The sequence below is a fragment of the Cebus imitator genome, unplaced genomic scaffold (genome assembly GCF_001604975.1).
Source record: "Cebus imitator isolate Cc_AM_T3 unplaced genomic scaffold, Cebus_imitator-1.0 Scaffold688, whole genome shotgun sequence".
In the NCBI taxonomy this organism is placed as follows: Eukaryota; Metazoa; Chordata; class Mammalia; order Primates; family Cebidae; genus Cebus; species Cebus imitator.
In genome coordinates this window covers 614,335-642,174 of record NW_016108003.1, presented here as the reverse complement: position 1 = coordinate 642,174, position 27,840 = coordinate 614,335, and the positions used below count along the sequence as shown (strand labels likewise).

General features: G+C 35.6%; 1 protein-coding gene and 1 non-coding gene across 3 annotated transcripts in view; both read left to right on the top strand.

Annotated features, from left to right (window-relative positions):
* LOC108296171 (focadhesin) overlaps nucleotides 1-27,840 on the top strand; it is a 233,412-nt gene that overhangs the window by 36,063 nt on the left and 169,509 nt on the right. For both annotated transcript variants that reach the window (XM_017518577.2, XM_037734927.1), the window contains exon 7: nucleotides 3,967-4,224. In XM_017518577.2, the coding sequence (XP_017374066.1) occupies nucleotides 3,967-4,224 (258 nt within the window). The remainder of the gene's footprint in view (nucleotides 1-3,966; nucleotides 4,225-27,840) is intronic.
* Nucleotides 1,544-1,674, top strand: LOC119469519. The gene has a single exon (XR_005198338.1). It is a non-coding gene; the product is annotated as a small nucleolar RNA SNORA30/SNORA37 family (small nucleolar RNA).

Below are 27,840 nucleotides of genomic sequence, written 5' to 3'. Positions count from 1 at the left end.
AATTCCTCTGTTTCTTCCTCACCTCTCAGGAGAGGCAATCTAAAATCTATTTGCTGTCTCTATAGGGATTTGCCTATTGTGGACGTTTCCTTCGAATATATCATACAATATGTGGTCCTTTGTGACTGGCTTTTTTTCACTTAGTATAATATTTTCAAGGTTTGTCCATGTTATAGCCTGTACCATGTAGAAGTGCCTCGTTTTCTTGTAGGGCTAATAGTCCTTTGTATGGATACCTTACATTTTATTTTCCTGTTCTTTTGTTGATGAATTTTTGGCTCTTTTCCACTTTTTGGCTATTAGGAATAATGCTGCTATAACCATTAATATATCCATTTTTGTGTGGACACACGTGTTCATTTCTCTTGAGTAGATGCCGAGGAGTAGAATTGCTAGATTAGGTGATTACTCTATGTTTCACTGTTTGGGGGAATGGCCAGATTGTTTTCCAAAGGGGCTGTACTATTACACATTCCCACCAGCAGTGTATGAGGGTTCCAATTTCTTCCCCTCCTCTCCAACTGTTGTTACGGTCTGTCTTTTTGATTTAGCCACACTAGTGTGTGTGAAGTGATAATTTCTTTGTGGTTTTGTTTTGCATTTCCCTGATGGTATTCTTAAAATACTTATTTTACAATCTAGGAAACTGAGATGAGAGAGGTTAACTTGTCTGGATTACACAGGTAGTAAAGGGTAGAGTTGGAGTTCAGATTTTGTCTGTTTGATTCTAGAGCCTATATCCTGTTATCTACCCTTTCATTTTGTTTTCTTTGTTTTTTTTTTTTTTTTTGCACAGTTTTTTTTTTTTTTTGTACTGAACTTGGGAGTAAATAACAGTTCCATTTCAGATTTACTGGGAAACAAACTGAATTAATAGCAAATTGAAACAAACTTTTTTTTTAGGGTTCTGGTTGAAACTTAAAAAAGGAATTAGGCAGTCTTAGATGTTGTGCTTCTATCATCATCTTCTGAAAGACATGGGACTGAGGATGGTGTGTGTTATCACTTGGTTATAACCAGCCACTCCCAAATCTCTCAAATCTTGTCTAGAGTCTTCAGAGAGGTACAGAGCTAGAAAGGCTCTCTTGAGGCTTTATGTAGTCCAGTCTTCTGCTTGTCTGGTGAGTAATTAATATCCTCTGGCAAAAATCTATCTTCCTTTCAAGGATCTGTAAGTTTGAGTTCCCATACCCTCTCTCTACTTTTGTTAAGTCTGTTTTAGTCGCTATTGCAGATTAATGCCATTCTTTACAGTTAACAAAGATCAACATTGTTCACAATTTCTTTTTCAGACCTCTTTTGACAAAGAAGTACTATCAGATGTCTTTCTTACTGTTACTACTTAATGTACCTGAACATTTTTATTAAATGCTTTTAAAAATAAAGATTCTCAATTACTTATAAAAGATGTTTTACAACCACCCAGTATTTATTTAAATATATTTTCCTATTTAAAAAAAAATTTTTTTATTAATACATAATTCATATAACATAAACCTTTTATTTTTAAACACCTACTCTCTTCTCTAAAGGACAAAGCTTACGAGCACTCTCACAGGCCCTCCCTGAGGCTATGGGGCCAGGATTTTGTAGCTGGTGCTGAGAAAAAAAACCCTTGATTGCATCCTTGCCCTGGGACTGTGCCAATGGCAGCTGTCACTCAATGGGACAATTTCTCCTGCTGCTCTAACCTTAGGCAAACAGATAAACAAAAATAAGAGCCTAAACCTGGATATAACAGTTCAATTAACCTAGGATTGCTTTCTGTTTTATTGTTTACTCTTACATGTCTCTGTTATGTTGTTGCTTTTACTCAGCTTGTGGTTCATGGTAATTCCAAATTACACTCATATTCATGAGTTTTATTGTTCTCTCCTGAAGATGACAGTAATACCGTTTCCTTGTATTTTGCAACTTAAGGCACTGTGCTATGTGTTTTATACATATTATCTTATTATGTACTCAGTAACCTAAGCAGAAAGGTAGTCATTACTTAAATTTTACAAGTGAGTAAAGTAAGGCTTAGAAAAATTGCATAATGGCTGATAGCTGGCATGGCTGTGCTGAAGTCCTGGTCCTTTACATTTTATGCTGTTTGTCGTTAGTCAAAAAAAACTTGGCCATGGTTGTTAATGAATTCCATCTTCTTGGTAAGAAAAATATTTTTAGAGAGCTAGAGCTATATAAACTTAGATCTTATTTAATTTTTGAAATTTGTAATTTTCTTGAAATAGTGATACATTCCAATGGTTCAGACAGCATAAAGTTGGATATAATGCATGCTTCCTTCTTGCCATTGATTTCAGTGATCCAGTTTTCACTCTCCAAAGCAGAAGATGATTTAATGGTTACTAATTTCTTCTGTATTTGTCCACATACTTTTCTTTGCATATACAAGCAACTACAAATATATTGTCTTTTTCTCCTCCAACTCTTTGAAACAAAAAAAATTGGTAGCATTCCAGTCACACTATCTGTATGTTATATTTTCACTTGGGGGAATCTTTTAATGTCTGTACAGTGAGAGCTTCCTCATTTGCTTTTACTGTGGCATTTAATTGTCAAATTTTTATCTACCCTTAGGTATATACTCAAAACTGAACACTTAAAACCTCACAAAAACCTTTACAGGAGTGTTCATAGCATCATTATTTATTGTGGCCCCAAAGTGGAAGCACCCCAGTTACCCATCAATTGAAATTTGGATAAACAAAATATGGTGTATCCATACAATGGAATATTATTTGGCAGTAAAAATAAATGAATTATTGATAAAAGTTACAACATGGGTGAACCTTGAAAACATGCTGAGTGAAAGAAGCCAGTCACAAAGGACCACATATTATGTGTTTCCAATTATATGAAATGGCCAGTATGGAACCGAAGTGGATTAGTGGTTGCCAAGGCTGGAAGTGGGGGAGTAAGGAGTGGCTATAAATGGGTATGGGATTTTTGTTTGTGGTGATGAAAATGTTTTAAAATTAGATAGTGATGATAGCGATAATGGTTACACAACTCTAGGAATGAATTAATAAAATCCAATAAGTTACAAACTTTAAAAGGGTGCATTTTATATTATGGAAATTATATCTCAAAGCTGTTAATGTAAAAATTTTATAAAGCTTAACTTTTTACTTTCCATCCTTTCAATTGTTATCCTAATTCATATAAATCAGCCTCTATTAACCAGACAGTTATAATCTAGAGATGTCTAATCTATCATAAAGCACTTTACATGATTTGAATTACTTTATTGGCAAGCAATGGCTAATGATTCTTTAATGTCTGTGACTTCTCCTGAGCTGTTTATTTACAGAGCTCACCTTGGCTACCCTCTGGCCCTGACTGCATTATTTTATTTCTTTGAACAGCCATTTCTCAGATTAACTTAGTATAATGTCATTTCTGGGTATTATTTCAGTTTAGAGCTGTCAGGCTATTTCTTATTGCAGAAGTTACAATTATTAATGAATTCTCAGGCTCCAGCTGAACCAACTTTGATCCTATCAACATACGATCTGTTACAGTAATGAATTGTCTTCAGTCCAAGTCTGCCATCTGCCCCAGATTGCTTCTGCTTAGGGCCTGGAGATGGGCAAATAAAGTATTTTTTTCTATCTATCTTCTCATTGGTGAATACTTTTTTAGTGAGAATAGCTTTTTCCAAACTCAGTTGCCTCTGCATCTTGTATTTTGATTCATATTTTCTGCCTTAATGGGGAATGAATGGTAAATATGAGGAAAAGTTGTGATAAAACTCTTCTAGAGTTCTATCTAACAACTCTTTTCTATGTGTAATCCTATTACCTCAAATATGTGCAGAATGGATTTTGGCAGTAATTCAATTTGTATTCATTTTGTTGGAAGGAGTGATATCTTACAATGAAATATAAGATTGCCAGAAATGTGTTTCCGACACATGTATTTCTCTCACTTATTTATTCCTCTCTTGTCTTTATTTTTCAGCTGTCCTACAAGCTTGTGTGCCCTGTAACCAGTATGTATGGTTCAATATTTGCAGCCTGGAGGATTCTTGAAGTAATGAGAGATGTGTCTGCTGCAAGGGACTGGTTGGCTTCAGTAGAGTCCTTGCTTCCTATCACTACTGTGATGCCTGTACCTGCTTTTCTTCTGCTGGCTTACCTCCTTGTTGAAGACAAAGGACAAAATCTTCACCAAATACTGAATGTTACTACAGAATTAGCCCAAGCAGATTCGTCCCAGGTAAAGCAAGAGAATAATGAAACAGTAATGAGAAAAAAGCTTAATTATTGGAATTGTAGCATATTCCTGTTTTGTGGGCATGAAAGTTTTAAATTATGGGTTGATGGTGATTTTTTTTTTGTTGTTGTTTTTTTTTGCTATCTTTATCCCTCCAATTTGTTCTTCTTTTTCCTGACTCTGAGTTGTTGTATGCTTAATGATGCAAACATTTTTTAAATGAAAGCACATTTCTCAAGGAAATCTGCACATGGTGCTATTCTGGTTCTTCTAGTTTTTTGGTGGTTTTGCTATTTTGTAATGCTTTTGCTAACTCTTGGAATGTATTCCAAGATATATATCCATTAGTTCTAATGTTGATCATTTAAAGCGGACCCAGATTAATCAACTCAGGATAAAGGAGTCTATATAATAGACATTAATATCTTTTGAACTTCTTGCAGTTTGATACTGTCTTTATTGAATCATTTAATAAGCTAAAAATATTGACTCTTTGCTATGTATGGTACAGATCTGCATGCTAGGATGTGAGGCTAAACAATTTTTCTTCCTATCTGCACAGAACTTAGAGTGTAATGAGAAAGCAGTCAGGCGTTAATAAGACTTTTTTTTTCCCATTCTTTTATACTAACCACATATTTAGCATGATAATCTGTGACTTTTTTTTCTCCAATTGATAGAATCTCTCGAATGCATTTCCTATAAAGGAAAGGTTTTCTAACCAAGTAGATTTGACATTTTGTTATCCTCTGTTTATCAGTATCTATGCTTGTATTTCTTTTCAAGAATGATGGAGAAACCTTCCATCTCCCAAGGGAGAAGTGATGTGTTCGTAGAGGAAAAAATTTGGTGGTAGAAAAGGGGCAAATGTGTTTGAGATATGAAGTTAGCTGAGTACAGTGACTTATGCTTGTAAACACAGCAGTTTGAGAGGCTGAGGTGGGTGAATCACTTGAGGTCAAGAGTTCAAGACTAGCCTGACCAACATGGCAAGACCTTGTCTCTACTAAAATCCAAAAATGAGTTGGGTGCAGTGGTGCACACCTGCAATCCCAGCTACTCAGGAGACTGAGGCAGGAGAATTGCTTGAACCTGGGAGGTGGAGGTTGCAGTGAGCCGAGATCGTGCTGCTGCACGTTTGCCTGGGACTCTGTCGCAAAAGGAAAAAAAAAAAAAGATATGAAGTTAATGTATTTGGAATTCCCTTTTAACCTCAAATGGTCATAGTCATTCGTTTTTGTCATGTAAACAACTGCTGGTATCTGACAAAAAGTTTTCACTCTACTAGACCTCATCTGTCCTGATTCTGCAAGTGGATCTGTAATGTGATCAAAATACTTTTGATTTCATTGTGTCTACCTTATGTGAATCAGTTCAACTTGCTTTCTGCTTTCTCTGTTCTTATATTTTCTGTACTGATCATACTTCTAACCAATATATTCTTTCAATGTTAACATCTGGTAGGATAATCTCTAGATAGTTAATGTAGATAATGCCTGGAGATTATCTAAAGAAGGATTCCCTTGAAGTGACACAGTGGGTTAGCTTGATATGTCTACACCACTGATCTGAAACATATATTGCATCTGCCTATATGTACACACACATGCACACACAGGAAATTTGATCTAGTGTGATACTTTGGGTTATAACAGAAATCCATCTTAAGCTTCCATAAACAGTTTTTTCCCGTTTATTTTTAGTTGACACTTAATTGTACATAGTTGTGGGATACAGAGTGATATTTTGATGTATGTATAAAATGTGCAGTGATCAAATTGGAGTAATAGTGTATCCATCACCTTAAACGTTTATCATTTTTGTGTGTGCATGTTGGGAACATTCAAAATCCTTTCCAATTTTTAATAGCTCTGGTACTTAGGACATTTTTGGTCTGGCCAGTGTTTTCAAGATACAATTTCTTTTCTTTGTGAATTAGCAGGAAGCCCAAAGCCTTATAATCTTATATTCAGAATTTGAAAGGAAAGAGAGAAGTAAAGAAAGCTCAGATTCTCCTTGCTTAGGTCATGTGTCCACATTGGATCAACCATTGTGATGGGATAATGGGGCACTTTACTTGGCCATCCTGGGTAGAATAGAAGTAGGTGAAGTATCAGGCCCTAAAACTGTTTCGCCACTAGATTCATTTGGAATGGGGTGAGATGGTCCTGCAAAGGAAGGATAGATAGTGTCCTGGTTGGAGAAGTGAGAATGTGCTAAACAGGCAAAAAATGTAAAACAGAACTTTTGAGTTTGTCTTTTGGGGGACGCTGAAATGCTGTATATGCGGTGGGTGTGCCGAGATAGTGAGTATCCCCTGTCAGCATTCTGGCACCCAGCTAGTTGTCTCAGCTCAGGCTGCCTGAAGTCTCTGGCTAGTACCTTCTGGCCACCTGGTGGGTAGAAGCCTTATAGGAGTTATTCGGTGTTTAATAGTGTTTTATAATTACTTGTAGAGGAAATACCTAACAAAAGATTATATTGTTTTGGAAATGAAGATTACTTTTTTGTGGTTTTAAGACCTGAGAAAAAGTGTTTTCCTCCTATGTTTCTATCCGTAAGGTTTAAGGGTTTATGGCAAGGTTGAACTTAGGTATCTGAACTGAACGTTAACCACCAAGATTAGTAATTTTTAGATAGGTTGAGTGGGTCTAAAATAAAAGTGTAAATAGTTTAGTATGTCACTTTCAATGAAATAACTCCAAATACTATGTATAAGGTCTATCAATTTCTTTTTGACTGATTTATAAAACAGAATATGCCAGACAGCAAAAGCTCATAAATTTGAGTTTAGAGATCCACAGGTTCCTTCTTTAAAACCTATCCCCAATGATGAGCTTATTAACAAACTGACTTTGGCAACACTCAGAGCTTTTATCAAACTCTTGTTATGTGCTGCTTTTCTCTTGTTTGGCAGTGGGAATAGAATCATGATTATTTGCTTTGCTTTGCTTTTACTAGCATCTTACAACACCGAGGTATTTTATTTTCTTTTTACATTTTGGTTGTTAAGTCTAGTTAAAGGTCTTGCTTAATAGGGACAATTGCAATCTTCAATTATTTTATTCTTTGTGATATTTTCAGAGCTTCAGTTTTTTCCCATGTGTAAAAATGTACACATTTGAGCCATTTGAAATCACTGAAAGAGGTTCATGGCCCATGACTTGCTGGTCTTTAAAAAGTCATATATTTTCAAATAGTAAAAGTTGAGTTACAGGGCAGAATCCTGTGATAGTTCTACTCAGGGTCAGAAGCCATATTTTAACATGGAAAATGAATAGGAAATGTGTGAAATTTAATGGTCTGTAAGTTACTGCTGTGAGAAAAAAAGAAAATATATTCTATAAAAGAACTTGCACAAAGAGTCTTTGGGCACTTTATACTCTGCTCTGTTGTTACTGAATTCTATGAATTGCTACCCCCTGAAGTCAGTCGGCTTCCTGTGTTCTCCACACCAGCAAAAAGAAGCCAGAATGTACAGTACTTTTAATAAAGAGTTTTATAGATAAGAAGTAGTATACTACTGTTCCCCGGTAGCCATAGCTTCGATTATGCCTGGAGAAAAATTGGGATGAGTCTGCCAGCATGAAGCAATTAGACGAAGAGAAACGCAACTGAAATGCAAGGTCAAGTTGCGTGTATCCCATCCTGTGGCAGTATGTTTATTTCTTCTTTATAAACCTTACATATATATCTGTAAGATAAAAAGCTTTTAACTGGCATTTGAACCCTTGGGTGTTTTCCTGGTTGTGTGCAAAAAGCCTAGAGTTTAGACACAGGGAAGTAGTTCTGTGTTAATTTCCTGGTACTCCTGAGTATTAATGTTGGACTGTTACTTCTGATCAGTCTACAGATTAGAAATTACTTAAAATTCTCAGAATTGTTTTAACTTTTCAGCTCAAACCCTACCACTGTGATAGTTACTAATGTACTGCAACAAAATCCGTTTGTCTGGGCGTATCACTGAACACCAAGCATCAGAAAGGATGAGGTGGAGTTAGAGAAGAAGGGGTCCAAAACTGCATTCAGAACAGTGGAGTCTATTTGCTTTCAACTGATACCAGGGACCAGTAGGTTTGCTTCTGGCTACAACTCGCTAAGGGATGGGCTCCTAGTCTTGTTGAAGAGCTGTGAAACGGGAATCAAAACAGACTTTGTGGTAACTTTGAATTTCATAATAGGTAGGAGTAATTTTTGCTCAAGGGAAAATGCATTGAAGCCCACCATTGCCAGAACAAAATTTTTCTTATTTATTTAGTGGAGAGGAAAGGGCGAAGTGGGGATTTGTCCTCTACATTCTTGTACCATGGCCAGACAACCTGTAGTGGAGCTGCAAGTTGACATGCCTCATTATTCATCAGCCCTTCTCTACAGTCAGCCCTTCACATAAAAGGACAGTCTTATTTAAAGAAACATTTATTTACCTCTCTTGAATTAAACTATGCTAGCTCCCTGCAACCAACTTGGCCTTGATTCATTAATATAAATGAATAGTTAAGGCTCACCAGACTTACGAGAAAATTTAACATTTAACAATGTGACTAACCAGAGCATCTGTCTCTGGAAGTAAGAGAACTTAGGGAGCAGGAGGTAATGTAAAAACAATTGATGTCCTAAGAGATGTTGGAAAGATACTGTATATAGGTTTTTGTATTGTATATAAACATCCTACTCTGAGAAAGAAGAAATTTGAAAGCAAGAGATTTTAGAAACTAAAAATGTGATTACCGCAGTGCATACAACCTGGAGATTAAATTAGTGATTTGTAAAATAGTCAACTAAATATTTCATAATATAGAGCAAAAAGATGAAAGTGAGAAAAGTGAAGACATTGAGGGTCAAGTTAGTGTTCTAACAACTTTGTAATAGGAATTCCAGGGTGAAAGGAACAGAGAAAATGAAGGACGGAATCTTAAAACATGCCAGAAAACTCTTTCCCTGAGCTGAAAAAGGACACAAGGCTTCAGGTTGTTAGGGCCCTCTGAAAGCTAAGCAGCACAAATGATAATTTATCAATATCTAAACATGCCTCCAGACCCTCAAGGATAGAGAGAAAATCATAAGGGATTTCAGAGAAGAATAGGAAAAGAATAGGAAAAGAAAAACTGACTTAAAATTATATTGACCTTAGAGTTCTTGTTAATAGCACACTTAGTATTGGAATACATTGGAGGATTATCTTCTAGTTTCTTGGAAAAACTCATTTTGAACCTGGCATATTTATTACCATTATTTTACCTTTTGTGAATAATGGCAATAAAGCCTTTTTCAGATTTATAAGAATTTGATAAATGTTTCGGTAATTCAATAATTCTTGCTTAGTCTCAAGAATATATTCGTACAGAATTGAAAATGAATCTAAGCAAGAAGAGAAGAAATACTGAATTATATCAAAATATTCAAAAATTTTTATTAGTAATATTAAATAATTGTTTATATAAAATATAAAACACGATAATTCCCTGGACCTAAAATCCTAGCCAATTAAAACATGGGGAGTGGGCGGGGGTGAGTAGTGGTAATATGATAGTGTGAAGAGTGAGAACATGCTAGAATGGAGTGTTTTTTGGCAGCTGAGTAGTTCTAAGATGTTGACAGAAAAATAAGCTTAAATGTTTTGTTAGTAACAGTCTTCTATAATTTCAAAATAATATAACAAAGGAAAAGAAATGTTTTAAAATAACAAATATTGCATCACATAAGATTTTAGGAACTAGATCAAGTATGCCTGTTACCACAATTACTGTGAATGAATTAGATTGCCTTATCAAATAAAGGCTCATATTGGGTTTAAAAAATCCACTTGTGAACTGTTTTCAAGAGACAAACCTGAAATCGAAAATTAAATGATGAAAATGAAAAGCTAGATAAATTACTAAGAAGACACAGAATGTGTTAATATCTTCATCCAAGATAGACAGTACAGAATACAAAGTGAATTTTACATCCAGCCAAACTAAGCTTCATAAGTGAAGGAAAAGTAAAATCTTTTGTGAACAAGCAAGCACTCAGATATTTCATCACCACCAGGCCTGCTTTACAAGAGCTTCTGAAAGAACCACTACAGATAGAAAGGAACAACCAGTATCAGCCTTTTTAAAAAATGCCAAAAAATAAAGAACATCAACATAATTAAGAAATTGCATCAATTAATGGGCAAAACAGCCAGCCAACATTAAATGACAGCATCAAACTCATATATGTTGTTATTAATTATAAATTTAAATCGACTAAATCCCCCAATCCAAAGACACAGACAGGCAAAAAAAGCCAAGACCCATTGGTATGCTACATCCAGATCCATCTTACATGCAAGGATACGCAAAGACTCAAAACAAAGGGATGGAGAAAAATTTACCAACCAAATGGAGAGCAAAAATAAATAAATAGCAGGAGTTGCAAATTTTGTTGATAAAACAGACTTCAAAGCAACAAAGATCAAAAGAAGCAAAGAAGGATATTACATAAAGATAAAAGGATCAATGTAACAAGAAGAGCTATAGATCCTAAATATATAAGCACCCAATACAGAAATACCCAGATATATAAGACTTATAAAGAGACTTGGACTCCCGCACAGTAATAGTGGGAGACTTACAGATCAGTGAGACAGAAAGTTAACATTGATATTTAGGACTTGAACTCAGATCCGGGACAAGTGTACTTAATTAACATTCATAGAACTCTCCACTTTAAATACACAAAATATACACTCTTATCAGTAATACATCACACAGGTACTTACAGGTTTAAATGAAATATTGGTTGGCTGCTTGTTAATTATTTTCTTCCCTCTTTTTTTTTTTTTCGTCTCTATTATTAAACATAATTACAGGCATACCCATTTTTAGACTGCATTTTAGCCCGGGCAATAAAGCAACACCCCTGTTCTCTCTTCCTCTTCCTCTTTCTTCCTTTCCTTTATTCTTTTTTTTTTTTTTTTTCCTTTTTCTTTTTTTTTTTATTTTCTTTTTCTTTCTTTCTCTCTTTCTTCCTCTAAAAAAAAAAAATACAAAGTGAAAAGCCTTACATAGTACAAAGAGAGGATTTTGTAATGATTAAGTCAGATTTACAAGCAAGTCCATTGAAATTAGTAATAAGAAAATTCTGTCTGACATCAGTTTTACCAGTCTTCTGGAGGTTCTGGCCATTATCAATTCAATAAAAGAAATAAAATTATGTGTGTATAATAAGATAAAAACTTAAAGCTCTTGATATCTGTAGACAATTAGAAAATATAAGAGAATTTACTGCCAAGTTCTTTCAGAATGGATAAGAGACTTCAATGAGGTGGAAAGACAGATCAGAATATAAAACCAGTAGATTTTCTTTACAAAAACAAAATTAGAAAACACTAGCAGTATATGAGACAGATATCACTTATAAATAGTGTAGAAACTGTAACTTAAAATATTGGAAATATGGCTGGGCACAATGATTCACACCTGTACTTCCAGCACTTTGGGAAGGCAGAGGCAGGTGGATCACTGGAGGCCAGGAGTTCAAGACCAGTCTGGGCAACATGGTGAATCCTTGTCTCTACTAAAATGCAAAAGCCGGGCTTGGTGTGTGCCTATAATCCCAGCTACCTGGGGGGCTGAGGCACAAGAATTGCTTGAATCCGGGAGGCAGAAGTTGCAGTGAGCCTAGATTGCACCACTGCACTCTAGTCTGGGTGACACAGCAGGACTCTGTCTCCAAAAAAAAAAAAAAAAACCAACAACAACAAAAACCAAACTGGAAATGTATGAAGACTGTATGTTAGAATTTATAAAACTTTACCAAAACACATAATGACTCACAGATGTCTTAGATATGGAATTATGTTATAAATATTTGTCATTGCTAGATTTGAGGCTTAATGATCTTTTGATTATAAGATATTTATCTTTGGTTTTCCATTAATTATATTTAATTGGTATTTGTTTTCTGATTCATGGCCATAAGTTCATTGCAGAAAGATACTAAGTTAATGAATTTCACTTATGGTGCTGCAGGTTTCAAAGGGGAGTATTTTGTGTTACATTTGCCAGCTTGATCACATTCTGAGCTCTGTTGAACAAGTCAGTTATAGGCCTTTAGATAAACTGGTTAATGCTTTGGAATAATTTTTTTTTATTCTTAGTGTCCTGTGCTAAATAGGTTTAAAGTAGTCTATTCATCTGAAAACTGGTATCTTCTTGAAAAAACTAATAGCTAATAAAATAGCTAGTATTTACATATGTTTATTATGTACCAGTCATTATTCCATTCACTACTTGCATAATATTGAGTAACCTATTGTATATTCACAAACAGCCCTTATAGGTTGGTAACCACCATTCTTAGGAACCAAAGCACAGAGTTTGAGTAACTTTCCTAGAGTCACACAGCTAATAATTGGTAGAGCTGGGTTTGAACCCATGACATTCTTAACCAATATACCATACTGTTGCTCATCAACTTTTAGTTAAACCAATTGTTAATTTTTGAAAGAGTAAACAAGATTCACTAGCTTTACAATTTTTACATTGGTCAATGGTAGAAATAATCATAATCGGAATGCTGAGAGGAACCTCAACATTTGTTTGAAATCTGGCCAGATCTTCAGTCTTGTATAATGCTGAAAATCATAAGGATTGAAATCTTTCAAAAGATTGAAGTCATAGAGATTTAAATCTTTTGCCTCTATTATGCTAGCTTCCACATTGGCACGTCTATAAATAGGCAAGTCACTTGAACAGAACAGATCAACACACACACACACACACACACACACATACACATGCACACGAGGAGACTGAGAAGATCCAAGTGAATCAGTGTTAAACACATGCTTACTTGGGATTATTGCTTAATGGTCAAGTGTTTTATACTTTTTTGTTTTTAATAATCATAATGGGAGATTCCAAACTTTAATTAAAGGAATATATTTTAATACACAAAAAGTAGATTGTGATAGTCCCTTTATTTTGAAAAATAACATTTATAGAATGTTGAGAAAATTACACCTCGGTTGTTAGGTTTGAAACTTTAGATTTGTTAAAGGATATAAAATTACAGCTAGATAGAAAGGAAAGTTCTGGTGTCCTTTGTCACTGTAGGTTAGTGATAGGTAGTTTCAAATAGCTAGAAAGAGGATATTGAATGTTTCTAAAACAAAGAAATGATAAATATTTCAGAAGATGGATATACTAATGACCCTATCTGATAACTATACATGTTATATAGTGAAACATCACTGTGTACTCCGTAAATATGTACAATTGTTGTCAATAAAATAAAATTGAATTTAAAATAATAAAAGGTATTTTATTTAAAAGATTAGTTATAAAAAGTGGTTAAGCAAGATAAACAGTCAATTTGGGATTTTGAAAGGAACAGGAAATAATCAGTTATTCATTAAATAGTTACAGAGAGCCTCTTTGGAATATACTTTTTTTTTTTTTTTTTCTCCTGCTCTGTCACCTAGGCTGGAGTGCAGTGGTGCAAACTTGGCTCAGTGGAACCTCTGCTTCCTAGGTTCAAGTGATTCTCCTGACTCAGCCTCCCAAGTAGCTGGGACGACAGGTGCACACCACCACACCTGGCTAATTTTTGTATTTTTCAGTAGAGTTGGGGTTTTACCATGTTGGCCAGGCTGGTCTCCAACCCCTGATCTCAAGTGATCCACCCACCTTGGCCTCCCAGATTGTTGGGATTACAGGTGAGAGCCACTGCACCTGCCCTGGAATATACATTTTAATTGGATTTTAGGATATAGACACAGTTACTGAGGCATTCATAATGCATAGGGAAGATGGGATATGCCCTGTAATAAATCATAGTAGAGGCCAGAAAAGCCTGTCTGGATTCATGAGTAAGCTTTGCTGGACAAATACAAGTTAGAATGTCCTTGGAATGTACTGGCAGAAACATAGTCTGTTTCTATCATATATGTAGTACCATTTTTTATTTTATAAATGACATTTATATGATCCTCCTTGAGTATCATTTTTGAGCAAACAGTGGAATAAAAGAAATATCTGGAGGTCCTACGTTAGTTCTTTACTTTGTGAACTATAGTTTCACTAGCAGTAGTTTTCTATTGTATTTCAGATTCAATTTTCTTGTTGGGGAGTCAGAGAAAGCCAGTAACACACAGTCAGAATTATGCTACTATGAGATAGCTGTAATTGAAATGATGCGTCATGATTTGGTAGATTTGGTGAGAAAAGAAGTTGGACAGCTCATTACCAGAAGGAGGCAACTCCTTTACCAGAAGTCTTGAGACTTACGCAGTCCTTTTGTCTGTTGAGCACACAGGGCTTCTACCTGACCAATGACGGTTTTGAGCTTTTCACAATAGATGTTATAATAGACCCTTAGGCAATATTCCAGGACAATTAATGTAATGAAGTTGGGCACTCGGATGTAAATGTATTTCAAATGGGTAGACATGTTTACAAACTAAGTGGAGCTAGGCACTTAGTTAAGAAGTGATTTGGGGTGATTTCTACCTGGCAGGCTTATGGTGTATTGATCAGACTTTTGGAAGCCATGTGTCCTGTCATTCTTGCTTGTTACCATTTTTGTGAGAATGGATTACTTCTACATTTAAAACAACTTGTGTATTTTTCCTTTTGTCTCTAAAGAAAACAAACGTAAAAATATACATAACTTGAATTTTATTATATTAGAGACTCAAATAGCACTAAAGCTGAATGAGTAAGGACAAAGTGTCTTCACACTTCGTTTTGAAGTTACCTATAGTTACCTTGAATGTAAGCTGTCTTCAAAGGGAATTTTTAGTAGATAGAATTAGATTTAGAATTCATAAAGGGATCTCTCAAGGGAAACCATGCCTTACTTGTTTTTACCTCCTAGTAACCTTGGACAGTTCTTGAGCTTTGATATGTGTGTTGTTGACTCAATTAACACATGAATATATTAGAAGTATCCACCTACTGTCCTAGAACCAATAAACTGTTTTCCAATATTGTCATATGGTATTCAGACTAATAGATGAAACATTGTGGAGTCCAGGGACAGGGTTTAGGTTAGGTTAGATTGCAGCAAAATTTTATTAAATGAAATCCTATTAATTTAGAGCTCAGGGTAATTTGATACAGGCTGAGCTGAAACATAGGCAGGTGTTGAAGCTATAGTTTTCAGGCAGTTTGAATTTGCTCATTTGCCTTAGTACAATGAATGTAGTGATTTAAAATGATCAAATTATCTATCATTAACATATCAGCAGGGACTGGTACTTGGTAACACTTGGCTAATTAGTTTGTTACAGTATATGTGTGAAAGTAATAGAATTTTATTTCTTTAACATTTTTCTTTAATTCAATATTGCCTCCTTTCATTATTTCCAGTAGTGTGAATTATTATTAATGATAATTATACTGGTGACATTTCACTTTATATGTGTCTAGTGTCAAATTGTATTCAATTTTTAATGGTAGAGATGCAGCTTGATCGGCATTAAGTGGAGTTATTCATGGAATTATCACTCAGCTTGAAATACTGTAGATGCCTTGTTTTTAGGAAATGAGAGGATAGGCAAAAAGAAGAGGGAGGATTGCTGGAGAAAGTTGCTAGAGAGTTATGAGTACCACAAGTGCCAGCTCTTTATCTCAAGTCTAGTGACTGGGACTTCAGCCTACCTTCTACCTGCTCCCTGCTTCTCTCCCCAGTCCAGCTTAATATGTATCCCCTGTCGTTGGTATGGACAAATGGATATGGTGAATTGGTGACTACTGAAAAATGGAAAAGGGAGTGGTCTACCTAGCTGTTTTGATAGTGATGTGAAGGAAAGAGTACTGCAATATAGGGATTGGCTTGTATGCCTAGAATTTATTGAAGTAAAAGATGTGTTAGTGTTTCCTTTGACAGAACATGCGGAGCAAGGGCAAGAGAACTCCAGGGGAATTGTTTCAGATCTCTTGTTATAGGGCTGCTTAGAGTAGTATACAGGACTCTACTGAAAGAAGCAGGATTCCTAAGGGTGTGGAACAGAAGAGAGCATCTCACCTGCATCAAGAGTCAAAAGAGAATTTAATCTTGCAGACTTGGCCTCCTTGCTATTGAGCAGTAGGTTAATCTCCTTGGGACCTGTTAGATGTGAAGACACCCTAACTTTGTGTTGAAGGAGTGCTGACATTGTTCCCTAGAAGGAGCAGATTCAGAAATGGAAGTGGTGTGGGGAAGTCAAGCCTATCAGCAACAATTAAAGGTTGTAAGGTTAAGGGGACCCCTGAGGATTCTGCCAGTTATCATTGTAGCCCTTTGTCACAGAGATTCTAGATTTAACCTTCCTAATCTCATCAGTGTAGGAGTAAGAAATGTGTAGATATTCTCAGGTTTAGGCATCAGTGTGCATTGATGGATCATGCCAAACCATTTATTGTCGTAGAGATTGCCAGAAGGTGGGTTCATTTCACACCTATTCCTTTGGTTGCCACTTTAAATTTTTTTGTATGTGTTCCTGAGATTTACAAGTGGAAGTCTCAAAATTCAGTTTAGCTTAAGCTTTCCTTGGTGATGTCATATTGTCTTTAAAATTAATGATACATTGATGAAATATGAAGCAAAAAAGTATTTGCAATAATCAAGTATGTTCATTCTGTTTCTTTTCATGTTTTTCCCCTTTGAGACAATAGTGGAATTTCACTAGCTTGATAGAGAATTTTTGGTGCCTGTTTTAAAGCACTCAGTGAATATTTGATGAGTTCTTAGTTACTTACCAGGGAGGGTTCAGGCAATGGTCTGCAAAATTGCTGAAGGAAGTCCTGGAATCATTTTTAAAACAGTAAAAAAAAAAAAGAAGAATCATGCATGCATATATTAGATTGTCTTAAATCAAACCCTAGCTGAATCTATAGTGACATATGCTGTTCATGAAAGACTTAATACAGTCCTTCTAATCAGATGAATTGTCTTGTTGTGCAAAAACTGTTATTACACTGTGTGTGAAACCAACCATGCTGCAGGGGGAAAAATTAAATCGCCTGACGGAGAGGTCACTGGTGAATAGTAACACAAGATCTATTACCATTATTAGAGACTCTGGAGGACATTCACCCTTTTATGGTCATTCAACTGCTGGAATGAAATATTTTAGTGGTAAATGACACCCTTCTGGGAAATCCTTCTGAAGATTAATTCTTTGCTGTTTGCACGTAAGAAAAAAAATGGAGGGGGGGTGTCACAGGGAAAAATCACATTATTCCTTTCAGATCACTTACAAAATTTACCTAATTTGATTTGGTGTGATAACAATCACCCTTAAATGTTTCCCATTACACCCTTCTTAATCTGTATCTATTAGGGCCATACTTCGTCTTTTGTGACATGTCATGCATGTTCTGTAATCATTTCTGTAGGGAAATTCATGATAGCATGAAAGCCCAGACACCAGGGTGGAGGTGGTTTATGTTGAAATTGGGATTAAGCACTTTAAGATACATCAAGTGAAAAGTCTGCTTACTTTATTTTCTTTTAAGGGTCTTCGCATGTATATAAGGAGGATTATGTGAATATATATTTTAGTTTTGCATGGCAACCATGTAGAGCAGTAAATATTTTAAGAAATATTTTCAGAGGTGAATTAATAGCTATTGATCTGAGGTGAAGCTTTATAACACAGTTATTCAAGTGGGAACCAGGTCCTTTCCAATGGATTATATTCATTATAAACTGTCAGTCCGTTTGTTACAGTTTATTACTACTCTGGAATTTTCTGCCTTTTTGCTATTTGGCTGTATGGTTGAGATCTGTTTTTATGGGGACAAGGAAGAAACAAAATGTTCAGCAGTAACATTGCAAATAATTTGGATAATTTTCTTTTGGTTAATTTTGAGTTCAAACACCTGAATACTTGACTTTCTCTTCTTTCCATTATTTGATTTCAGCATCTCACCCCTTCCCCCAACCAACCCCGTTTCTTCAAAAGCCTTCTTATTTTATTGCCCAAAAGATATGGAACTGTTAGTGATGTGAATAAGCATACAAATTCTGCTAGATTTCTCAGTGTCTGCTTTTGTTACAGGTATTTTGATGGGTTCATTAAAACATATCTGTTGAAATGGGGGTTGGGAAGATGAAGGAATAGAGAAGGGAAATACATTGTCAGAAAGAATAATACATGGATATTTGAGCTTCACCTGGAAATAAAAATAATTTTGTAAATAGGAGATAGAAACCCTTTGTCAGGTTGCTAATGAGAGGCTTAACCTAGCTGCTGCAGTAGCAGCATATTTGGGGATGATGAGAGATGTAAAATGCACTGTTGCTAGGCAACTCTCTTGGCTGCCTTTGGAGCAGGTTCATATGTGCTAAGAGCTAATGAATCCTCATGTCTGCTCTTTGAAACTGTTCAAAAGCCAATGAAGACATACCCAGACATTTAGCATTTACAAGTACCTGGACCATTCTTGCCATGTCATTTACTCATTAAAAATTAAGTTGGCCATTTAGTGTGTACCGAATATTGCTTTATTTTTCAAGGTAGACCAAGATTTGAGCCCTGATAAATAGGTTTTCAGAAAGAAGCCCAATATAGATGACTTAGCACTGATGGGCACTATTTAAATTATTCTAGATAAAGTATTATTTTAAATTTGAATGCCTCCTGCCTCCTCAAATGGCAAGTTTTTCGAGTCTGCCTCTTTCAGCCTCTTAGACATTTTAAAATTATACCTGCATGCTTTGTTCAGCCCAGGTTGTTATTTTTGAAGATGCTAGGAATCTGGAACGCAGAACTAATTTTGTAGGGGGCTTATCTAAAACTCCTCCCTTTCCCCTCAAAAATTCTGGGTAATAGCCATAAGACAAGCTACAGAACGCGAATTAAAGCCTGAGAAGGGGCATCCCTAGATCAAATAATGAACCTAAGTACTTGTAAGTTCCCACCCAACCTTTAATAATACCTTTCCCTCAGGGGCATTGTGAGGACTAAAAGATCCTTTACATGAAAAAATATTGTAAAGTACCATGCAAATGCTAGTTTTTAAAAATTGAATTCCATCTATTAATAATTGTCCAAATTCAAAAAGAATTTTCTGTTACTGGATTATTAGCTATTAGGTTTATTTATATTTTGGTAATATATGGGATAATTACAGTGGAATTTATTTGTAACAGGATTTAGCCTATACCTGTTAATATTTTGGCTGCATTAACCTGTGATTTCTTTTGGTGTCATAGCATCTAGTATAATACTGTGCGATAAGAGGCTATCATCATACTATATTCCCCAACTGCATTAAAAAAAGATATTGTTATCTCTCTGTGTGTGTGTGTGTGTGTGCCTGTGTGCCTGCCTGTTTTAAACATTTAGATGCAAAAAGGAGATAGAGAATAGTGCTGTTCAGTAGATGTAAAATGTGAGCTACATACATAGGTGTAAATTTTCTGGTAGCCACATTAAAAAGTGAAAACAAAAAGGTGAAATTAATTTCGATATGTTTTATTTAACTCAGTATATCTGAAGTATTATTTCAATATGTACTAAACATAAAAATTATTATGGAAATATTTTATATTTATTTGTTCTTAACCTTCCAAACCTGGTATGTATTTTACACTTACAGCACATCTTGATTCAGACAAGCTACATTTTAAATACTCAGTGGCCATATAAGGCTAGTGGCTACTGTATTGAACAGTAAAGGTAGTAAAAATTCCCAGTGCTCACTTTTTCAATATATATGTAAATATGTATTTAAAAGTACTCCTAGGCTGGGTGTGGTGGTTCATGCCTTTAATCCTAGCACTTTGGAAGGCAAAGGTGGGCGGATCACTGGAGGCCATGAGTTTGAGACCAGCCTGGCCCACATAGTGAAACCGTGTTTCTACTAAAAATAGAAAAATTAGGTGGGCATGGTGGTGCACACCTATAATTCCAGCTACTTGGGAGGCTGAGGCATGAGAATCTCTTGAACCTGAGAGGCGGAGGTTGCAGTGAGCTGAGATGGTACCACTGCACTCCTGGGTGACAAAGTGAGACTCTCTCTCAAAAAAAAAAAAAAAATACCCCTTATTGGTTTTACTTAGCTAGAACCAGACTCACAGACTCTGCAATGGAACAGAAACCTAAAATGGTCACGAACACGAGATTTTCAAATGGAGTTTTCATGAAGGTACTAAGAATGTGGTAGAATATCTGGCAGGTATTTTCTGGTGGCAGAAGTAGCCAGCCTCAATACATATACTTTGTTAACCTTTCCTTCCTTTTTCAGTTGGTAAGTTCAGTTCAGCTCATGTTTACTGACTTTTTCTTATAGTCCTGGGTAAATACAAAAAGAAGAGGGGGGCAGGTTTGCCACCTGTAAGGAATTCACAGGCTAGTGTGGTATGTGAGAATGAGTAACTATGGCCCTCAGTATACTGGAATAAAGGTGTGCACAAAGAGTGACAAACAGTACTTAGAGTATTCTTTGCCTAGAAAGGGGCAGGCAATTACTTTATTATCCTTAAACATTATATTTTATGGGTGTGAATATTTTCAGTATGTCAGTAGTTGAAATATCAGGTTGAAAAAAGGAGGAACATACACAAGGTTCAGTGGGTAGATGTGCCTTGAAAAATAAGTTAATTAGAAGGCAGGGGAGAATCATGATCAGACTTTGTCTCCTGGCATCGACTTTCATCTTTGGGCAGCAAATATGTCCTCAGTCTCAATCTTTCACTGAGCCTTTGCTGGGTGCTGTGGCCAGCTTAGCTGCTTCCTATTCTGCTACCTATTTCTTCTGGCCGTTTAATATCCACTTTAGTCTTAACGCTTTTACTGAAAGTAATTTCTTTTTTTTTTTTTTTTTTTTTTGAGACGGAGTTTCGCTCTTGTTACCCAGGCTGGAGTGCAATGGCGCGATCTCGGCTCACCGCAACCTCCGCCTCCTGGGTTCAGGCAATTCTCCTGCCTCAGCCTTCTGAGTAGCTGGGATTACAGGCACACACCACCATGCCCAGCTAATTTTTTGTATTTTTAGTAGAGATGGGGTTTCACCATGTTGACCAGGATGGTCTCAATCTCTTGACCTCGTGATCCACCCGCCTCGGCCTCCCACAGTGCTGGGATTACAGGCTTGAGCCACCGCGCCCGGCCCTGAAAGTAATTTTTAGTAAAATATTTTACTAAAGCAATATTTGTTAAATATGTAACATGTAATAGTAATTGTAAAATATTCAAGCAGTGGCATACTATGTACAATATTCGTTTTCCCCAAAAATATATACACAGAAATGTACACAAAAGCATTATGTTGTACATGTTTCTTTGTAGTTTTATTTTTCACTCAAGACATTATGGCTATTTTTCCATATTAGTTTATGCAGATCTAACTTACGGTTTTTGAAGGCTGCTTGTATTCCATAGCCTATCAACAGTTTAACGTACGTAACTGTTTCCGTGTTGATGACATTTAAATTGTCCAAGGTTTTGTTATTGTTGCATAATTCTGAGGCCTTCTCAGCCATCTCAGCCTTATAGAATACTTTGTCCAAAAGAACATTCTGCTATCATGTGAGTAATCTATCATTTGTACTGTGTTATATGGTAACCACTAGCCACATGTAACTATTGAGCGCTTGAAATTTGGCTAGTGTGACTGAGGAACAGAAGATTTAATTTTAATTTTAATTAATTTAAATTAAAATTGAAATAGCCACATGTAGCTAGTGGCTACTGTATTGGGCAGCCTACCTCTAGAATCCCTGTCTTCCTCTGAACAATAAAAATCAATTATTATGTGGCTGGGCATGGTGGCTCATGCTTGTTATCCCAGCACTTTGGGAGGCTAAGGCAGGCGGATCACCTGAGGTCAGGAGTTTGAGACTATGCTGGCCAACATGGTGTAACCCTGTCTCTACTAAGAATACAAAAAATTAGCCAGACGTAGTGGCACATGCCTGTAATCCCAGATACTTGGGAGGCTGAGGCAGGAAAATTGGTTGAACCCAGGAGGCAGAAGTTGCAGTGAGCCAAGATCGTGCCATTGCGCTGCAGCCAGGCAACAGAATGAAACTCTGTCTCAAAAAAAAAAAAATTATTATCTATACTGTTTTGTACACATCAAAGACTATGTTGACATGTTTTTGTATTCTTTTGTCTTACTTTTTGTCTATAGAAACTATTTTTTATACTTTTAATCTTTGAAGTTGAGTTCAAGTTATTAATAGTGCTTGAGATTATAATTGTGAGTTTCTTAACTAGACTGAACTACTTGAGTTGAGGGACTGTCTTTTGCCAGTTATGTCTCAAAGCCTAACATGATCCCAATGTAGAGTTGGCACTCACATATTTTTGATGGCTGGATATATAACTTATAGGAGAGTTTTTTGTTTATTATTGATACTGGAAATACTCTGGAAGTTATTCATTTTAGAAATCCTAGAATCCATTGTTTTCTTAATTGCCACTTTCTTGTAAAGCAAAATGTGGAATGATCCTGGTTTGGGGGTTCCCAAGATGACTAACATGCTTAGCGATTCTCTAAAAGAACTCACAAGGCTCAGCATAGAGCTGTAACCTTGCCTAAGATTTATTACACTGAAAGGATATAAAGCAAGATTAACAAAGGAAAAGGTTCATGAGGCGAAGTCTGGAAGACACCAGGTGCTGGTTTCCTGGAGTCTTCTCCCAGTGAAGTTACACAGGGTGTACTGAATTCTTCAGCACTGAGTTATGACAACATTCCTTATGGGTTCTTTGGGAAATCTACTATTTTATTAAACTCCCAAACATTTAAGTTATCTAGCTTAGTTACATAGTTGCTTACTGAGGTGAACTATATTTAATAATATCTCATTGTTGGAGGGATTTCAAACTCCTCCATCCAACTCTGATGTAAAACACATTACCAATGACAGACATGATAGCAGAAATTGTCTGTACTTAATTATACGTTAAACTTGACTTACAGGAGGTTGGCTTTTAACTTTCATTTGACCAGTCAGACTGCCAAAGATTTAGAGCTCACATGGCAGAAATGGACAACTACTTTTGTCCAAGAGGGAAATTCTAGGGTTACAGGAATTCAGTCTCTACAGTTATCACTTACAAAAGTTTCAGAGTGTTAGCACTTGATATAACTGTTGATTATATTCCTTTTTCCCTACTGGTAGTTACATAATAGTAATGTAACCAACCTTTACTTCGTGATTTAAGTTTTCTTATACTGTTTTCTAGATAAATAAGTTTTCTGACTCTGAGATTTAATAAAGATTCAGATGGCTATTGAGACTCAACCTGGAAGTAAAGCTTACACCAGGTAGGGTTGTGGTTATTTTTTTCTACATCAAATCACTCAAGTGATTTGACTTTACCTTATTCTGGGAAGTCAGTATATGTAACTGTTTCCAGTATATGTATATATTTCCTGTCTTTCGGTGCTTGAACCTCCTGTATTGCTGACCTTATTTTCTACATACTAGGAAATTTATACCTCAGATTCTGATGATGTTCATGTTTTTGGCATCCTAGTAACCTTTACTGGACAGGTAAATTTTTCTGATTTTAAGTTAATTTGATCAGAGTATATTTTTGAGTACCATTTTTGGCAGATATTTTCATATTTGTTTACAGAATCAAATAGTTGCAACATTATAAGATCCATTTACTTATAAAATTTGAAGAGTTAAAGAAATTAGACATAGTTTATACTCTAAAAGCATTTTCAGTGTGCTGGGAACTAGGGACACAAAGGTGAATAAGATGTCGTCCCTGTCTTTGGTATGGCTCAGTGGCAAGTAGACGGGTTTTGGAGTTAGATTACTTTGATACAATCCTAACTTGAGTACAGACTTCAGTTTTATCATTTGAAACATGGTGATAATCAAGATCTTCTACAAAGTGCTTAAGAAAATGTTATCGTCTTGAATAAATGCTTGCTGCTGTTATTCAAGGAATCACTACAGATCAGATGCTCAAGCTGGGTTAGAATAAGGCTAGAGTGATGAATCACCATAGAAAGACTGCTTGGTTGGGGCCTTTTCTATTCTAGATACATTTCTTGCCTTGACCTTATTTGGCTCTCAAAGATTAAACTTCAAGACTCTAGACTGCTCTTTATAATGTTAGTATATAAATATGATTTGAATCTTAGAGGAGTAAGATTATACTGTTTACCTTTTATTCAATGTTGCTTACTTGCCTGCAGATACCTTACAAGTGGAGGCAATAATTAGCTTTTCAGCACTTCTGCCAATAAACTTCTTTCCAATGGATGATTTAAATAATAACCAGACACCATAGGTAAAAATGTCAAGTAATTGAGGAAGGTAGAATTAACTAATGTTCAAAAGCTTAATTGTTTATGTCATTTTTGGTAAAATCACTTATATCATTTTTGGTGTTTTAAAAGTCTCTTTCAGTATTAAAATTAAGGAATTATGTTTCTGTGTATATCATTCAAGCATATTCATTCTTAGATTTTTGGTTTTATCTTTTTAGTTTAACTTAATACACACTATTATCTTACCATTCTTTTGTAAATGGCAAACACATTTGTATGTATAGAATTTAGGCCAATTTTTCCTCAGGACAAGGTCTTTTGCAAAGATGAGTCAGCATTTATTAAATCTAAAGCTATGAGTAAAATGTGAACTAAGAATACACTTTTGTAGTAAGGTCTAGTTTTACAAAACATGGCTCTGAAAAGTTAAAAGCAGATACTGCTTTGAAGTTTCGCCTCTTCCATTGAATGATCATATCTTCAATTATTTCATTCCACTGACAACTTTATTTTCTATTTATACTAATTTATTACTATATATCTCATATAGTAATAAAGTATGAGCTATCATATTTTTTAAAAAGAGGAATAGTTATAAACATAATATATTGTCTCATCTTCTAACCATGATGAATAGTAACAAAGCCCTTTTTTATTTCTAATAATTTATAAGTAGATAGCATTACTTAGGATTTTCATTATAGAACTGTCTGAAAAATTAGGCTGTTTTTTTTCTGCAGCTTCATGAAGAGCTGCCAACATGTTTATTTTTTCTGAATCCAGGTTTGAATTTTTATACTCTGTTCTTTATGTGCGTGATTTCAGTGAGATGCTGGTTTGTGTCTCTCCTGCTTGTTTTTTCCTGTATATTTTGTCCAATTTATGGGGTGAAAACTTGCATGATGGGTCTTTATTTCTGTTATGGATAGCTGGGAATCTATCTTTGCTGTTACTCTGCCAAGGTAGAATAGAGGAGTGAACTGTGACATGAACTCCTATCCTCATTTTGCCATCATCTAACTTTGTCATCTCTTTGGGCCTCAGTTTCATCTTTGGTAAAATAAAGTTGTTAAACTAAATGAAGTTGGTAAGATGTTCTTCTGACTCTTAAAAAACAATCCCATGATTGTTTGTATATGGTACAACATGAAATCTACCTTAAAAAATTCTAAGTGTACTATACAGTATTGTTAACCATATGAACATTTTTGTACAGTAGATCTCTGGAACTTTTCATTTTGCATGGCTGAAACTACTCATTGAACAGTAGCTCCCCACTTCTCCCTCCCCCACTGTCTGGCAACCACCATTCTATTTTCTCCTCTAAGAGTTTGACCACTTTAGATACTTTGTATAAGTGGAATAATGCAGTATTTGTCCTTCTGTGGCTTATTTCACTTAGATGAGCCTTGAGGACACAATGCTAAGTTGTAGTATATGATAGAATTTCTTTCTTTTTAAAGACTGAGTAATGCTCCATTGCATGTGTATACCAAACTGGGTTTATCCATTCATCTACTGGTGGACATTTAGGTTGTTTCCATCCCTTGACTATTATGCATAATGTGGAAATGAATGTGGGAATGTGAATATGTCTTCAAAGTCCTGATTCCAGTTCTTTTAAATAACCTCGAGATAGATCATAGAGTAGATTAAAAAAAATTTTTTTTGAGGAACCTTCATGCTGTTTCCCATAATGGCCACACGATTTTACATTCCCACCAACAGTGCACAAATGTTCTAATTTCTTCACATCCTTGACAACACTTCTTATTATTTTTTTTGAAAATGTTAATCCCACGAGGTATGAAGTGACATATTATGGTTCTAATTTGTGGTTGGAAAGGATACTTGGTGTGATTTCAGTCTTAAATTACTTAACATTTGCTTTGTGACCTCACATGTGATCTATCCTAGAGAATGTTTTGTGTGTACCTGAGGGAGAACATGCTGTTGCTGCTGGGTGGAACGTTCTGTGTGTTTGTTAGGACCATTTGGTCTATAGCGTTGTTCAAGTCCTTTGTTTTCTTATTGATCTTCTGTCTGGATGTTCTATCTATTGTTAAAACTGGGATATTGAAATCTACCATTACTGTATTGCTTTCTATTTTCCCCTTTGGTTCTATCAGTGGATTGCTTTATATATTTGGGTGCTATGATATTGGTTGCATAGATATGTATATATAATTGTCATATTGTCCTGGGGAACCGACCCCTTTATCATTATATAATGTCCTTCTTTCTCTCTTGTGATGATTTTTGATATGGGCAACTTTGCTGTCTTTTGGTTGCCATTTATATTAAATATCCTTTCACTTTCAGCTGTTGTGTGTCCTAGTGGGATCTTGTTTGGGTTTTTAAAATCCATTCAGCCACTGTATGTCTTTTGATTGAGCAGTTTAATCCATTTACATTGAAATTAATTAGTGGTAGGAAAGGACTTACTATTGCTGTTTTGTTAATTGTTTTTTTGTCTGTCGTGTTGCATTTTTTGGTCCCATGTTTCTTTTCTTCCTGTCTTCTTTTACATTTCATTGATTTAGTAGTGACACTTTGATTCCTCACTAATTTTTTCTCTTTCTTCTTTTTTTTTTCCCTTGAGACGAAGTCTTGCTCTGTTGCCCAGGCTGGAGTACAGTGGCATGATCTTGGCTCACTGGAACCTCTGCCTCCCAGGTTCAAGTGACTCTCCAGCCTCAGCCTCCCAAGTAGCTTGGATTACATGTGTGTACCACCAATACCCGGCTAATTTTTGTGCTTCTAGTAGAGACGGGATTTTCATCATCTTGGCCAGGCTGGTCTTGAACTCCTGACCTCAAATGATCCACCCACCTTGGCCTCCCAAAGTTCTGGGATTACAGTTGTAATCACCTCACCTAGCTACTCATTTTCTTTTGTGCATGTTCTGTGTGTGTGTGTGTGTGTGTGTGTGTGTGTGTGTGTGTGCGTGCGCGCGCGCGTTGCGGTTGCCATGGGATTTACCTTAATATCTGACAATATTTTAAGCTGATGGCAAGTTACATAAACTTCACTCACATACATAAACTACTCTTTTACTTCTTACCCCTTTTTTTGTTACCAGTGTCACAAATTACATCTTTTTAATACAGTCCATCCATTTACATGTTTTTTTTAGTTATTTATATTTTTGCCTTCTAAACCCCATAACAGAATTAAAAATGATTCATGCACAACTGTTACAGTATTACAGGATTCTTTGTTTATATATATTACCAGTAAACTTTATATTTCTACATGCTTTCATGTTGCTGTCTGTAGTCCTTCAGTTTTACCTTGCAGACTACTTTTAGTATCTTTTGTAAGGCAGGTTTAGTGGTGATGAACTCTCTCAGCTTTTGTTTATCTGGAAATAACATTAATTTTCCTTCTTTTCTTGTTTTTTTTTTTTTTTTTTTTTTTT